The sequence below is a fragment of the Procambarus clarkii genome, chromosome 30 (assembly GCF_040958095.1).
Source record: "Procambarus clarkii isolate CNS0578487 chromosome 30, FALCON_Pclarkii_2.0, whole genome shotgun sequence".
Classification (NCBI taxonomy): domain Eukaryota; kingdom Metazoa; phylum Arthropoda; class Malacostraca; order Decapoda; family Cambaridae; genus Procambarus; species Procambarus clarkii.
The window spans coordinates 39,517,174-39,532,158 of record NC_091179.1 but is presented as its reverse complement, the minus strand read 5'-3'; the positions used below and the strand labels follow the sequence as shown (position 1 = coordinate 39,532,158).

At 39.3% G+C, this 14,985-nt stretch overlaps 1 protein-coding gene across 1 annotated transcript in view; it reads right to left on the bottom strand.

Moving 5' to 3' along the window:
- Positions 1–301: 301 nt before the first annotated feature.
- Positions 302–14,985, bottom strand: part of LOC138370061 (mucin-19-like) — a 35,542-nt gene continuing 20,858 nt past the window's right edge. Inside the window, exon 4 of the mRNA XM_069333839.1 lies at positions 302–358. Within this exon, the coding sequence (XP_069189940.1) occupies positions 302–358 (57 nt within the window). The remainder of the gene's footprint in view (positions 359–14,985) is intronic.

Below are 14,985 nucleotides of genomic sequence, written 5' to 3'. Positions count from 1 at the left end.
CTATTACACTCCCAACATCGTCATCATGACTATTACACCCCCAACATAGTCATCATGACTATTATAATCCCCAACATCGTCATCATGACAATAACACTCCTAACATAGTCATCATGACTATTCCTCTCCGAACGTCGTCATCATGAATATTACTCTCCCAATATCGTATTCAGTATTATTATACCCCCATGATAGTTGTCATGACTATTACACTCCCAACATTGCCATCATGACAATTACACCCCCAACATAGTCATCATGACTATTATACACCCATCATCGTCATAATGACTATTACACCCTAAACATAGTCGTCATGACTATTACTTCCCCCAACATCGTCATCATGACAATTATACTGCCAACAAAGTCATCATGACTATTACACTGCTAACATCGTCATCAAGACTATTGCACACCCAACAAAGTCATCATGACTATTACACTCCCAACATCGTGATCAAGACTACTACACTCCCAACATCGTGATCAAGACTACTACACTCCCAACATCGGCATCATGACTATTACATCGTCATCATCAATATTACACTCCCATCATCGTCATCATTACTATTACACCCCCAACATAGTCATCATTACTATTACTCTCCTAACATCGTCATCATGACTATAAAACTTCAACATAGTCATCATGACTATTACACTCCCATCATAGTCAACATGACTATTACATTCCCAACATCGTCATCATGACAATAACACTCCCAACATAGTCATCATGACTATTCCTCTCCGAACATCGTCATCATTACTATTACTCTCCCAACATCGTCATCATGACTATTACTCTCCCAACATCGTCAACATGACAATTACACTGCCAACATAGTCGTCATGACTTTTACACTCCGAACATCGTCATCAAGACTATTACACTCCCAACATCGGCATGATGACTATTACATCGTCATCATGAATATTACACCTCCAACATATTCATTATTACTATTACACTCAACATCGTCATCATGACTATAACACTCCCATCATAGTCATCATAACTATTACTCTTCCAACATCGTCATCGTGACTATTACTCCCCCAACATCGTCATCATGATAATTACACTGCCAACATAGTCATCATGACTATTACACTCCCAAAATCGTCATCATAACTATAACACTCCCAACATCGTCATCATGACTATTACACTCCCAACATCGTCATCATGACTATTACTCTCTCAACATCGTCATCATGACTATTACTCTCCGAAACTCGTTACCATTACTATTACTCTCCCAACATCGTCATCATGACTATTACACTGCCAACATAGTCGTCATGACTATTACACTCCCAACTTCGTGATCAAGACTATTACACTCCCAACAGTCATCATGACTGTTACACTCCCAACATCGTCATCATGAATATTACACTTCCAACATCGTCATCGTGACTATTACACTTCCAACAACGTCATCATGCCTATTACACCCCAACATAGTCATCATTACATTACACTCCCAAAATCGTCATCATAACTATAACACTCCCATGATAGTCATCATGACTATTTCTTTCCCAACGTCGTCATCAGGTACTATTACACTCCCAACATCGTCATCATGACAATAGCACTCCCAACATCGTCATCATGACTATTACACTCCCAACATCGTCATCATGACAATAACACTCCCAACATCGTCATCATGACTATTACACTCCCAACATCGTCATCATGACTATTACTCTTCCAACATCATTATCATGACTATTACACTGCCAACATAGTCGTCATGACTATTACACTCCCAACTTCGTGATCAAGACTATTACACTCCCAACAGTCATCATGACTGTTACACTCCCAACATCGTCATCATGAATATTACACTTCCAACATCGTCATCGTGACTATTACACTTCCAACACAGTCATCATGACTATTACACTCCCAACGTCGTCATCATCACTATTACACTCCCAACATCGTCGTCATGACAATTACTCTCCCAACATAGTTATCATGACAATTACACTCCCACCTTAGTCGTCATGACTATTACACTCCTACCATCGCCATCATGACGCTTACTCTCCCAACATAGTCATCATGACTATTACACTCCCATCATAGTCATCATGCCTATTACATTCTCATCATAGTCATCATGACTCTTACACTCCCATCATAGTCATCATGAACATTACTCTCCCAACATAGTCGTCATGATTATTACTCTCCCAACATCGTCGTCAGTACTATTACTCCCACATAATAGTCGTCATGACTATTACACTCCCATCATCGTCGTCATAACTATTACACTACCAACATCGACATCATGACTATTACACTCCCAACATAGTCATCATGACTATTATACTCCCATCATCGTCATCATGACTATTACACCCGGAACATAGTCATCATTACTATTACACCCTCAACATCCTCATCATGACAATAACACTCCCAACATAGTCATTTTGACTATTCCTCTCTGAACATCGTCATCATTACTATTACTCTCCCAACATCGCCATCATGACTATTAAACTCCCAATATAGTTATCATGACTATTACACTCTCAGCATAGTCATCATGACTATTACACTCTCAGCATAGTTATCATGACTATTACACTCTCAGCATAGTTATCATAAGTATTACACTCCGAACATAATCATGAGGACTATTCCAACATGGAAATGCCTGGTAATGATTTCCAGCATCATCATCGGTACAAATAGTTAAAAAAAAAAAACGATTATGTACTGTAGTTCGGGTAACACCATCACCACCACTACTTGCGGGCTGTTCATGCGCGTGCCACCTCTTGGGTGGCTTAATCTTCATCAATGTTCACCACCACTATCATTTCCCCCCCCCCCTCACTGCCCGATGGTCACCATTTTCACCATCACAACTAAAACCACTATTCCCACCCATAGCCTCGCACCATGACTGGTTAGCATTACTATATTGCCAGTTAACTATATTTTGTGTTATCTAGGATATAATTTTGGCTAGTAGTGCTGGATGGTATGGCTAAGTAGGAATCATAATAATTATACTCTCCTGTGACCAGGTAGATAGAGCGACAGGGTTCTAGTCCCTCCTAAGGCAGAAAAAATGAGGTGTCTTCCAGTGACAGTCTGCATGTCCTCGGGCTCTCCCAGGGTGTTTGAAGTATACACAATGAGGCCTGGGGAGTGGGAGAGGTATGCTGCAGTTGAGCAGCAATACACAGTACTCGACGCACAGAAACAACTTGCTGCACTCGCCCTCGGCAAACGTCAGACAAAGGTGTCACAACGTAAAAATAAGGAAAAAAAAATGAAGTAAAAGAGCGCCGCCAGAGGATGGTGAGGATTACACTGGATAACGGGAAGGTTCCCCCACGCCACCCTCCTCCAACCCGCGCCATCGTCTCCCAATGAACACTGCAAGAATGCAGGATTTATATTATTTAATTTCATTTATTTTAATTTTAAAGTGAACTGCTTTTTAATATTTACCCTCCTAGGTGTTTATCCATACACGTATCGAGGCTTTAACTGTACATATAGCTTTTATAACAATTGGTGGTTATAAATAAACTACAGTATAATGTGTGTTAGTTTTATTGTAACCGTATAATGGGTTAGTGTAACTGGTAAAAAAGCCTGTTGGGGAAGCCAGAGCATGCAAGGTGTCTGTGGTGTCTTGTAGGTGGTACATCTCTCTTTGACTTCTCATGGATAACAAGCTTACCTGCCAATAAGTTAGGCTATAACTCTTGCACTAACATGTAATGTACAGGTGAGACACATGAAATGAAAAGTGTAATAATAATAATGAGGCTTTCTCTTTGTTTCGGATTGATATTCTACATAACAGCAATGAACTATCTAATATTCTCGGACTGGACGGTAATTAAAATCAATAATACACTTAGGGTATATTACAAGAACAGTTGGAGTCTAAGAAACAAAATAAACTATTTAAATGATCTTGTCTGCACAGAAAAAAATTATTATTGCACTTGCCGAAACATGGATGAATGTAGAAAATAGAGAACTTTTAGCTGAATATTAAATAAACGGATTTAAACTATTTCACACAGACAGATATATTAGACGAGGAGGGGGAGAAGCCATTTATGTTAGGGAAAACTGTAAATGTAATCTCAAATATATAAACAAAACGGAGCCACACACAGAAACTATCTAGCTAGAATTAAACGAAAAAATACAAATCTTATAATATGAGTTATTTACAGGCCACCAAACTAAGGCAGAATGGAAGCAAAGCATTTATAGGATGAAAAATCTAGGTCAAACAGTATTTGTGTCATGGGTGACTTTAATTTTAGTGGAATAAACAGGATTAACAGAACAGGGAATAACGAATCAGAAGATTTTCTACAATTAATTGACGATTGCTTTCTTAGACATTAAGGAACCAATGCGAGAAAATAATATTTTAGATTTAGTGTTAACTAACCCAAATTAAAGAAAACGAATTAGGAAGTGAGTTACGGAACAATGATTACAATGAAATCAGATTTAGCATAGAATGGAATAGATTTGTAGAAAAAAATTCTGTTAAAGTGCCAGATTTTCGAAAAGCTGATAATAATGATCTTTGGGTAAAATCATTTTTTGGGGGTGAAATAGTTTGGAAAGTCCTGAGCATGAGGGGTGGGCAAGTCTTGCTTCCAAAAAAATTAATCAAAGTGAGCATTTAGATCATGCAGCTCAGTTTTAGTTATAATACTATGGAATGGATATAAATTCACTAGAACGCGTCCAGCGTAGGATGACAAAGTTAATTCCCGAAATTAGAAACCTGTCATATGAAGAGAGGTTAACAAAGCTTAAATTTCATTCGCTGGAAAGGCAAAGTGTTAAGGGTGACATGATAAGAGTTTACAAATGGATGAATGGACATAACAAAGTGAATATTAATAGGGTATTTATTGAATCAACACATGACCCCATAATAGGGTATTTATTGAATCAACACAATAATTGATATTATTGCACTTACCGAAACGTGGATGAATGTAGAAAATAGAGAACTATTAGCTGAATATCAGATAAATGGATTTAAACTATTTCACACAGATAGATATATTAGACGATGAGGGGGAGTAGCCATATATGTTAGGGACAATTTGAAATGTAGTCTCAAAGAGGGAATCAAAACTGAGCCACACTCAGAAACTATTTGGATAGAATTATACGAAAAAGCAAATAATATTATAATAGGAGTTATATATAGGCCACCAAATTTAGACAGAATGGAAGCAAAGCACCTATGGGATGAAATATCTAGGGCATCTAGATCTAACAGTATTTACGTCATGGGTGACTTTAATTTTAGTGGAATAAACTGGTTGAACAAAACAGGGAATAGTGAAGCAGAAGATTTTCTAGAATTAATTGACGATTGCTTTCTTACGCAACACATTAAGGAACCAACACGGGAAAATAATATTTTAGATTTAGTGTTAACTAACAGGGAAACACAAATTAATGACATCGAAATAGGGAGTGAGCTAGGGAACAGTGATCACAAAGAAATCAGATTTAGCATAGAATGGAATAGACCTGTAGGAGAAAATTCTGTTAAAGTGCCAGATTTTCGAAAAGCTGATTTTAATAGCCTAAGAAATTCTTTGGGTCAAATTGATTGGAAAGTCTTGGGTATGGGGTGGGGGCCGGTCTTGGAGCGAGACATGAACCCAGCGATAGCTGACTTAAATGGGGATTTCGATGTGGATTCAATATATAACTTATTTAAGAATATTCTAAACAAAGCACAGGAACGTAGTATACCATACAAATTGAATAGATCGAATACTAATGACCCAAAGTGGATAACAAAGAATTTGAAGAACCTTATAGGTAAAAAGAGAGCTTGGTACAAAAGGATTAAAAATAGGGAGGTCACTTTAGAATAGGAATTCGTACAACTGGTTAGAAATGCTAAAAAAGAGACAAGGAAAGCAAAAAGAAACTATGAAGTTCGCATAGCAGGGCAAGCAAAGACAAATCCTAAAGGTTTTTTCAGTTATATTGTACAAAGACTAGGGAAAGGATAGGTCCATTAAAAACTGAGACAGGTCAAATAACAGATAGTGATGAAGAGATGAGTAGTATTTTTAATAAATATTTTGTATCTGTATTTACTAAAGAGGAACTTAACAATATGCCTTCAGCCGAACAATTCTATGTGGGTGGGGACGAGGACAGGTTGACGAGTTTAACAGTTACCAGGGAGGATGTTCTTAAACAAATAATAAAACTCAAACCAAACAAATCCCCAGGGCCGGATGAAGTGTTTGCCAGGGTGCATAAAGAATGCAAAGAGGAGCTTTGTGACCCACTGTCAACCATATTTAATAAATCTATAGAGTCAGGCAGAGTGCCAGAGTTTTGGAAAGTTGCTCATGTGATACCAGTTTTTAAGAAAGGAGATAGATCACTTGCGTCTAACTATCGACCAATTAGTCTAACGTCTATTGTGGGAAAGTTACTCGAATCTATAATAGCAAATAAAATTCGTCTTCATCTTGAAAAACAAATTAATAATTGAGTCGCAACATGGTTTTATAAATGGCCGTTCATGTTTAACAAATTTGTTATCTTTTTATTCTAGCATAGATGAGGCAGTTGATAGTGGTAAGGATTGTGATGTTGTGTACCTTGACTTTAGCAAAGCTTTTGATACAGTGCCACATGAAAGACTGATTAAAAAGATAGAGTCTCATGGTATTGGGGGTGCTATATTAAGCTGGATTAGGGCATGGCTATACCAAAGGAAACAGAGAGTTAGTATAAATGGAATCAAGTCAGAGTGGGAAAATGTTGTACGTGGAGTGCCTCAAGGCTCTGTCCTGGGACCTCTGTTGTTTATAATATATATAAATGATTTAGATTCAGGTTTGAGTAGCAACATTTGCAAATTTGCCGATGATACGAAAATCGGTAGGGAAATTAATTCGGAGGAGGACTCACTATCACTTCAAGTTGATCTAGATAGGGTTTTGAAATGGTCAAAGGATTGGCAGATGCAGTTTAATGCTGATAAATGTACAGTTCTGAGGTTAGGTAATGATGATAGAGTTACAAGATACGAGCTAGATGGTGTTGAGATTGCGAAGTCGGATTGCGAAAGGGATCTGGGAGTTATGATTAGTCAGAATTTAAAACAAAAGGATCAATACATAAATGTTCGTAATAAGGCAAATCGGACACTTGGATTTATTAATCGCAGCGTTAGTAACAAGACACCTGGTGTGGTTCTCAAGCTATATCTTTAGTTAGGCCCCATTTAGATTATGCAGTTCAGTTTTGGTCGCTATATTATAGAATGGATATAAATTCACTTGAACGTGTCCAGCGTAGGATGACTAAGGTAATTCCCTCAAATTAGAAATCTTTCATATGAAGAAAGATTAACAAAGCTTAAGTTGCATTCACTGGAAAGGCGAAGAGTTAGGGGTGACATGATAAAGGTTTACAAGTGGATGAATGGACATAACAGGGAGGGATATTAATAGGGTATTAAAAATATCAACACAAGACAGAACACGAAACAATAGGTATAAATTGGATAAGTTTAGATTTAGGAAAGACTTGGGTAAATACTGGTTCAGTAACAGGGTTGTTGATTTGTGGAACCAATTGCAGCGTAACGTGGTGGAGATGGTGTCCCTCGATTGTTTCAAGCGCGGGTTGGACAAGTATATGAGTGGGATTGGGTGGTTATAGAATAAAACCTGCCTCGTATGGGCCAATAGGCCTTCTGCAGTTACCTTTGTTCTTATGTTCTTAAATCCCCTTTTACGTCACCTATCGCTGGGTTCATGTCTCGCTCTAAGACCGGCCCACACCCCATACCCAAGACTTTCCAATCTATTTGACCCAAAAAAATTCTCAGGCTATTAAAATCAGCTTTTCGAAAATCTGGCACTTTAACAGAATTTTCTCCTACAGGTCTATTCCATTCTATGCTAAATCTGATTACTTTGTGATCACTGTTCCCTAGCTCACTCCCTATTTCGATGTCATTAATTTGTGTTTCCCTGTTAGTTAACACTAAATCTAAAATATTATTTTCCCTCATACATAATGAGGGAAAATGTGTTGCGTAAGAAAGCAATCGTCAATTAATTCTAGAAAATCTTCTGCTTCACTATTCCCGGTTTTGTTCACCCAGTTTATTCCACTAAAATTAAAGTCACCCATGACAAATACTGTTAGATCTAGATGCTCTAGATATTTCATCCCATAGATGCTTTGCTTCCATTCTGTCTAAATTTGGTGGCCTATATATAACTCCTATTATAATATTTTTTGCTTTTTCGTTTAATTCTACCCAAATAGTTTCTGTGTGTGGCTCAGTTTTCATTCCCTCTTTGAGACTACATTTCAAATTGTCTTTAACATATATGGCTACTCCCCCTCCTCCCCTAATATATCTATCTGTGCGAAATAGTTTAAATCCATTTATCTGATATTCAGCTAATAGTTCTCTATTTTCTACATTCATCCACGTTTCGGTAAGTGCAATAATATCTATTTTTTCTGTGCAGACAAGAGCATTTAATTCATTAATTTTATTTCTTAGACTTCTACTGTTAGTGTAATATATCCTAAGTGAATTGTTATTTTGAGGCCCTTTTTTTTCCCTGATCATTTTGCCAATTCTTTTCTCCCACAAACACATACTTTTATTACCTCCTTCCTCCAAATCAATTCCCATACCACTATCTACTAACAGCTTAAACCCAAACAAACACCTCTAACCACTGGTTCCACTGAGTTCGCAACAGCAACAACCCCAGCCCTCGATAGATGCACCCCATCATGAGCATACACTTCATTTCTTCCATAGAAGTGTTCCCAGTTGTCTATGAAAGATATTGCATTTGATTTGCAATATCTTTCCAGCCGGCAATTGACACCAAGTGCCCTCGACATCCATTCATTTCCCACTCCCTTTCTTGGAAGAATGCCACATATGATCGGGATTCCTCCCTTCCTCCTAACTAATTGAATGGCTGTCCTGAATCTCTGTATTAGTTCCTCACTCCTAACTCGCCCAACATCATTACCCCCTGCACTAATACAAATAATGGGTTTGTTCCAATTTCCCGTCATAATACCATTCATGTTTCCAACAATATCACCAATTCCAGCTCCCGGATAGCAAACCCTTATTCTGTTCCCCCTATCTCTGGCACAAAACGTTCTGTCTAAATACCTCACCTGGGAATCTCCCACAACCAAAATTCGCTTCGGTACCTCCTTAACTTTCTGAGCAGCCTGAGGGGCCTGCGCTCCGCCGCTTCTCGCTGATTTCCTCACTGCAGGCGCACCACAGCACTCGTCCTCCAACACGGCAAATGAATTTGCTGTCATTAGGGCGTCTGTAGGCGGCCTTGTCAAGGTCTTCTTAAGACCCCTGTCCTTCACGACTCTCCACGATGAGGTCTCGTCAACACTGGTCTCCTCCTTTGTATCCTCTTGAAGTCTCAGCCGTCGTACCTCCTCCCACAGGGAATCCATCTCTGCTCTCAGAGCTCCAACCAAACTCACCAAATCCTTCACTAATCCTTCCATTATTGCAATAATAATGTTACTCCAGAGCTCCAGCTAACACAACCTCTCACTGTGACAGCACCTGACTGACTGAAAGGAAAGGAAAGACTTAAATAATAGGGTAAAGGATAAGGGTAAATACTGGTTCAGTAACAGGGTTGTTGATTTGTGGAACCAATTGCCGCGTAACATGGTGGAGGTGGGGTCCCTCGATTGTTTCAAGCATGGGTTGGACATGTATATGAGTGGGATTGGGTGGTTATAAGTAGGAGCTGCCTCGTATGGGCCAATAGGCCTTCTGTAGTTGCCTTTGTCCTTATGTTCTTATGTTAATATAGCACCCCCAATACCATGAGCCTCTATCTTTTTAATCAGTCTTTCATGTGGCACTGTATCAAAAGCTTTGCTAGAGTCAAGGTACACAACATCACAAACCTTTCCACCATCAACTACCTCAACTATGCTGGAATAAAATGATAGCAAATTTGCTAAACATGAACGGCCAATAGTAAAACTATGTTGTGAATCATTTCTTAATTAATGTTTTTCAAGAGGAAGACGAATGTTATTTGCAATTATCGATTCAAGTAACTTTCCCACAATACACGTTAGGTTAATTTGCTGATAGTTTGAAGCAAGTGATCTATCTCTTTTCTATCACTATTTGTTTAATAACATCCTCACTGGTAACTGCTAATCTAATCAACAGGTCCTCTTCCCCACCCACATAGACTTGTTTGGCTGAAGGCATAGAGTTAAGTTCTTCTTTAGTAAATCCAGAGATAATTTATTTATTAAAAATATTACACATCTCTTCGTCATTATCAGTTATCTGACCAGTCTCAGTTTTAATGGACCTGTCCTATTCCTAACCTTTGGTCGATTGTTACGGCCCTATTGGGTCGCAACTGGGGTTCTTCTCTGATGTTATTAGAGTGTGGGTATCCGGCCCCAAGTTAGTAGTGGCTTTCAAGGGGTGTGTTCCGTAACGCAAGTAAATTAAAGAGAAAGGGATACAAATTCACTAAATTAAATATATATATTACCACCACCAATAAATAAATATATAAACAGTCACACGCGGTTACTATGACTACACTTATTTACAATCACTTGTCTTCCTCCGAAGACTCAGGACGTTTCACGGTGCTCAAGACGAGTAGCCCTGGTTCTCTTCTTTTGGCCTCACGATGAATCCTTCGATTCCCTAGGCGAGTCTGCCCTGGCCACAGGCCAGTCAAATCACAGTCCCACTGGGTGCACCGTCCTGGAGGCCTTCAACCACAAATCCAGCCTGTAGCTGGGTTCCAATCAGCTCTGCTGCGTAGGCCACTCCACGACCGATACTAGGGTTGCTAGCCCTAGGCAGGAGCCTCGTGTGATTCCACAGATCACTCTCCTCTCTCAACAACACCCCAGTGGCTAGTCTTCACCAGTCAGCCCCGGGTACGACAATTCCTGGTTCTGCCACCTCACAGGCAGGCTAACACAACAGTGTTCATCCGGGGGGGGGGGGTGACTCACAGCTTCTGCAGCAAACACGTGGAGATACTTTGGCTGCCTTGGGTAGACTGCCCATCGTCCAATCCAGCAGTCCCAGGTCGACTCTGTAATCAGACACGTCATCAGTACTAGGGACACCCTAGGTCACCTCACTTACAGGCTTAGACACAAACGCCCACCTATTCACTCCATAGATGGCGTTGCTGTCTAAACGTCACCTCACCAGAGGTCAGCAGCGGCTATGTCACGAGCTGATTAAGACGGGAAACCAGCCCCTGTGGCCGGTATATCCCGCCCTCGCTAGATGGCGTCGTCCATTTGGAGGGGGTTTCGGGAGCTGACCCACAGATGGCGCGGTCGTCACAGCTCCGTGCTCGGACGCTGGGCTCGGGTCCGTAACAGACCAGTCCAGTTTTAATGGACCTATCCTATTCCTAATCTTTGGTCGATATAACTGAAAAAGCCCTTTAGGATTTGTCTTTGTTCGCCCTGCTATGCAAACTTCATGCATTGAAGTGCTGGGGATTGAAGAGATGCTAGGGATTCTTATGTAGATGTTCCAGGTATTTCAGCCCCAAGCAGAGTTTCATATACCTCTATGGTTGAAGATACATCATTGTTGTGCTAGGTATTTCAGCCCCAAACAGTGAGTGAGTATTAGGTTGTGAGCCCAGAGTTGTGCAGCCACTGGATATGGATAGTTCGTGAAACCAGGGTATGATATGATATTGGAGTATTACTGTGTTGTAGCAGTTTAAAGTGTTGTATGGTAATATTGTAGATTATATGTCTTTTATTATGAATGTTTTAATTTATTAAATGTTTTATATGATAGCTGGCTTTTGCTCTTTCCTGGGGAGGTTTCCTGGAATGCGAGGGAGAGAGAGAGAGAGAGAGAGAGAGAGAGAGAGAGAGAGAGAGAGAGAGAGAGAGAGAGAGAGAGAGAGAGAGAGAGAGAGAGAGAGAGAGAGAGAGAGAGAGAGAGAGAGAGAGAGAGAGAGAGATGGCTGTGGATAGGGTAACAGAAGACACTAATTCAAGAAAAGGGGATGTTAGGATATCATTCCAAACAAGGAGAGAGTGGGGAGTCACGGCGGCTTGAGTTGGGTATGTGCACAAGATAACGAGTCCAGTTTTGGAGGCGCACCCTTAAATACGAGTAGTGGAAGTAGACCGTCCATTTTGCTTTTTCCCAAGCTGGTCTACGTGTCGTGTTTTTTTGCATAAAACAGTGATGGCCGGTCAATGTGTCGTGATATTTTTCCGTGAAACATCGATGACCGGTCAATGTGTCGCGATATTTTTCCGTGAAACATCGATGACCGGTCAATGTGTCGCGATATTTTTCCGTGAAACATCGATGACCGGTCAATGTGTCGTGATATTTTTCCGTGAAACATCGATGACCGGTCAATGTGTCGCGATATTTTTCCATGAAACATCGATGGCCGGTTAATGTGTCGTGATATTTTTCCGTGAAACATCGATGGCCTGTCTACGTTTCATGATTTTTGTCTGTGAAGCATCGATGGCCAGTCTATGTGTCGTAATTTTTTTCCGTGGGAATGCAGGGTTACTCTCCTAGGTCGTGCCATTTCGTTCAAGGGGATTAAAAGGTCGGGCCTTGTCTTGGGTGTTTTCCGTTACCCCAGTGACCCTGCACAGACATCGCCAATGTTCAAATGACGTCATCAGCTAGCCAGTCTTCATATCCCCTGAATAAGTCAGTTTTCTATAATGGCATATTTAAACCAATTTTCTTAATGTTCCCGATTTTTCAAAGTTCATTTCCGAGATAAGATCGCATATTGGATATAAGAAATTAAATTGCACAAGGCCTTTGCAGGATTTCCTATTTACTTCCAATTTATGTCAATAAAAACATCAACTAGCACTATTAGATGAACTGCAGTAGGCCTATTCCCTATTTAATTATATACACCCTTTCCTCTCAATTCATACATTCATTCATGCCACTCTATCAATATTCCAAAGGACTTATTTGCTCACCTTATATACATAGTGTCCATCTAAGGATTGTTTATTGAGCATGGGAAAGGTTGAAATCCACTATCACCCTATCGTATGAAACAAGGGGAGCAGCACAGAGCAAGAACTATTATGAATTTCACATGCGGCAGCGATAATATAACGTAAAAATCGGGCATAAGAACACTACTGAAGCCCCTATTGGAGTCTCCAGCTGAATGCGGATATTTTTGCCATTATATAATTTAAAAAAACAAAACAAGCTAGAACATCACTCAGCTATTTTCATTTAAATCCTCCCTCACTGCTAGTCCTGTGAACACCTCATAATCGCTCCAAAATCACCTTACTGTATCATAAAATAAATCAAAATACTCATTTGGTGTATCTATATATGAACTATAATGAGTAGAAGCTGTTTCACATGTTTTGAAATAGGCCTTCTATAGTTACCTTCATTCTGATGTTCTCATGGTTTGATCCATCAATAGGGTGCGTTTCGAGGAGGGGCCCCTGCCTCTCATTAGCACATTCCTTAATCTCCTAATGGCTCAACTGTTCGCTGTGTCATCACAGGCTAAGCTATGATGTCTTATATCCATTTATATCGTACCTCATTGTATCATTGCTCATATTTATTTTAATATTCAGTTCATCAACCCCACCAAACAACCTAACTTAACCTATAATAAACAAAAGCATTCTATAGTAATAAGATCCATTGTTGTTTTAGCGACGTCACAAAAGCTGTCCCAGTATAGGGATAAAATATGGACACTCATTAACAGATGGGTATCAAGGTCAACACCAACCAGACATTTTCAACTGTGAGTGACGTCACAAAGATGCGCAATGAGGCCTTGGTACCCTACTTTAATGTAGTTTATTTAATGTTATTATTCAAAAAATGGCTTAAGTAACTTTTCCCACCTAACCTAACTTCAACAGAGGTGTAAGAATATACATTTTATAGGTTTTTATTGTTTTTATTGGTAATAAAAGTTTACATTCAAGTCTTAACAAAAAAAAATTACAGTGGGAACGAGGATAATTTTTCAGATGTTGGTCATACCAATCCTAGTGCTTGAATAATTTTGTGTGGGAGACCAGTTCCTCTGCCACATCAAATCTGTAACAATAAATAAAAATCTTATGAACAACACAGAATAATAATAATAATAATAATAATAATAATAATAATAATAATAATAATATTAATAATAATAAAAATAATAATTCGGCAATAATATGAAAGACAATATATAGCATACATCCAGAAAGGTATACTTACAGCTCAGTAATATGAGGAATCATCACACAGTGATAGACATTTTCCTGTCCCATCTATGCAAAATGTCTTTTTGCAGTTAGGCATTGCAAAATTGGTATATGCGAATTGAATTATCTTCCTATCGCTCATATTATATTCTCCATATTCAAATAAAGTTTCAAATAAAGTTTTGTGAACATGTATACTCTATAATCTTCAAAAAAAGAAAGGAATTCTGGTAAATAACGTGAATGGAATTCCATTTTCACCCCAAAACTGTCTAACAGGGCGATAATAGTTTCTGAAGGTTAATTGTGTACATATTCAGTCATCCAATGACTGAATATGTCATTGCATTCATATGTCATTGAAGGCAATGACCCATCATCGTTGTAGGGGATTTCTCATCTAAAGGCTGTTACAAAAGTTTGAGCAACAGGCAGGAGTAAAAGGTAAGGTAAGGTGCTCCAGTAGATAGGAGAGTATTTAAGCAACAGGAAACAGAGAGTAACTGTGAGGGGAGGGGGGGGGAGAAATCAGAGTGGCGAGATGTCACCAGCAGGGTTCCACAGGCCTCTGTTCGTGGAAGATTCTCAGGGGAATTGACAGGGTGGACAAAGACAAACTCTTTAGCATGGGGTGGAACACG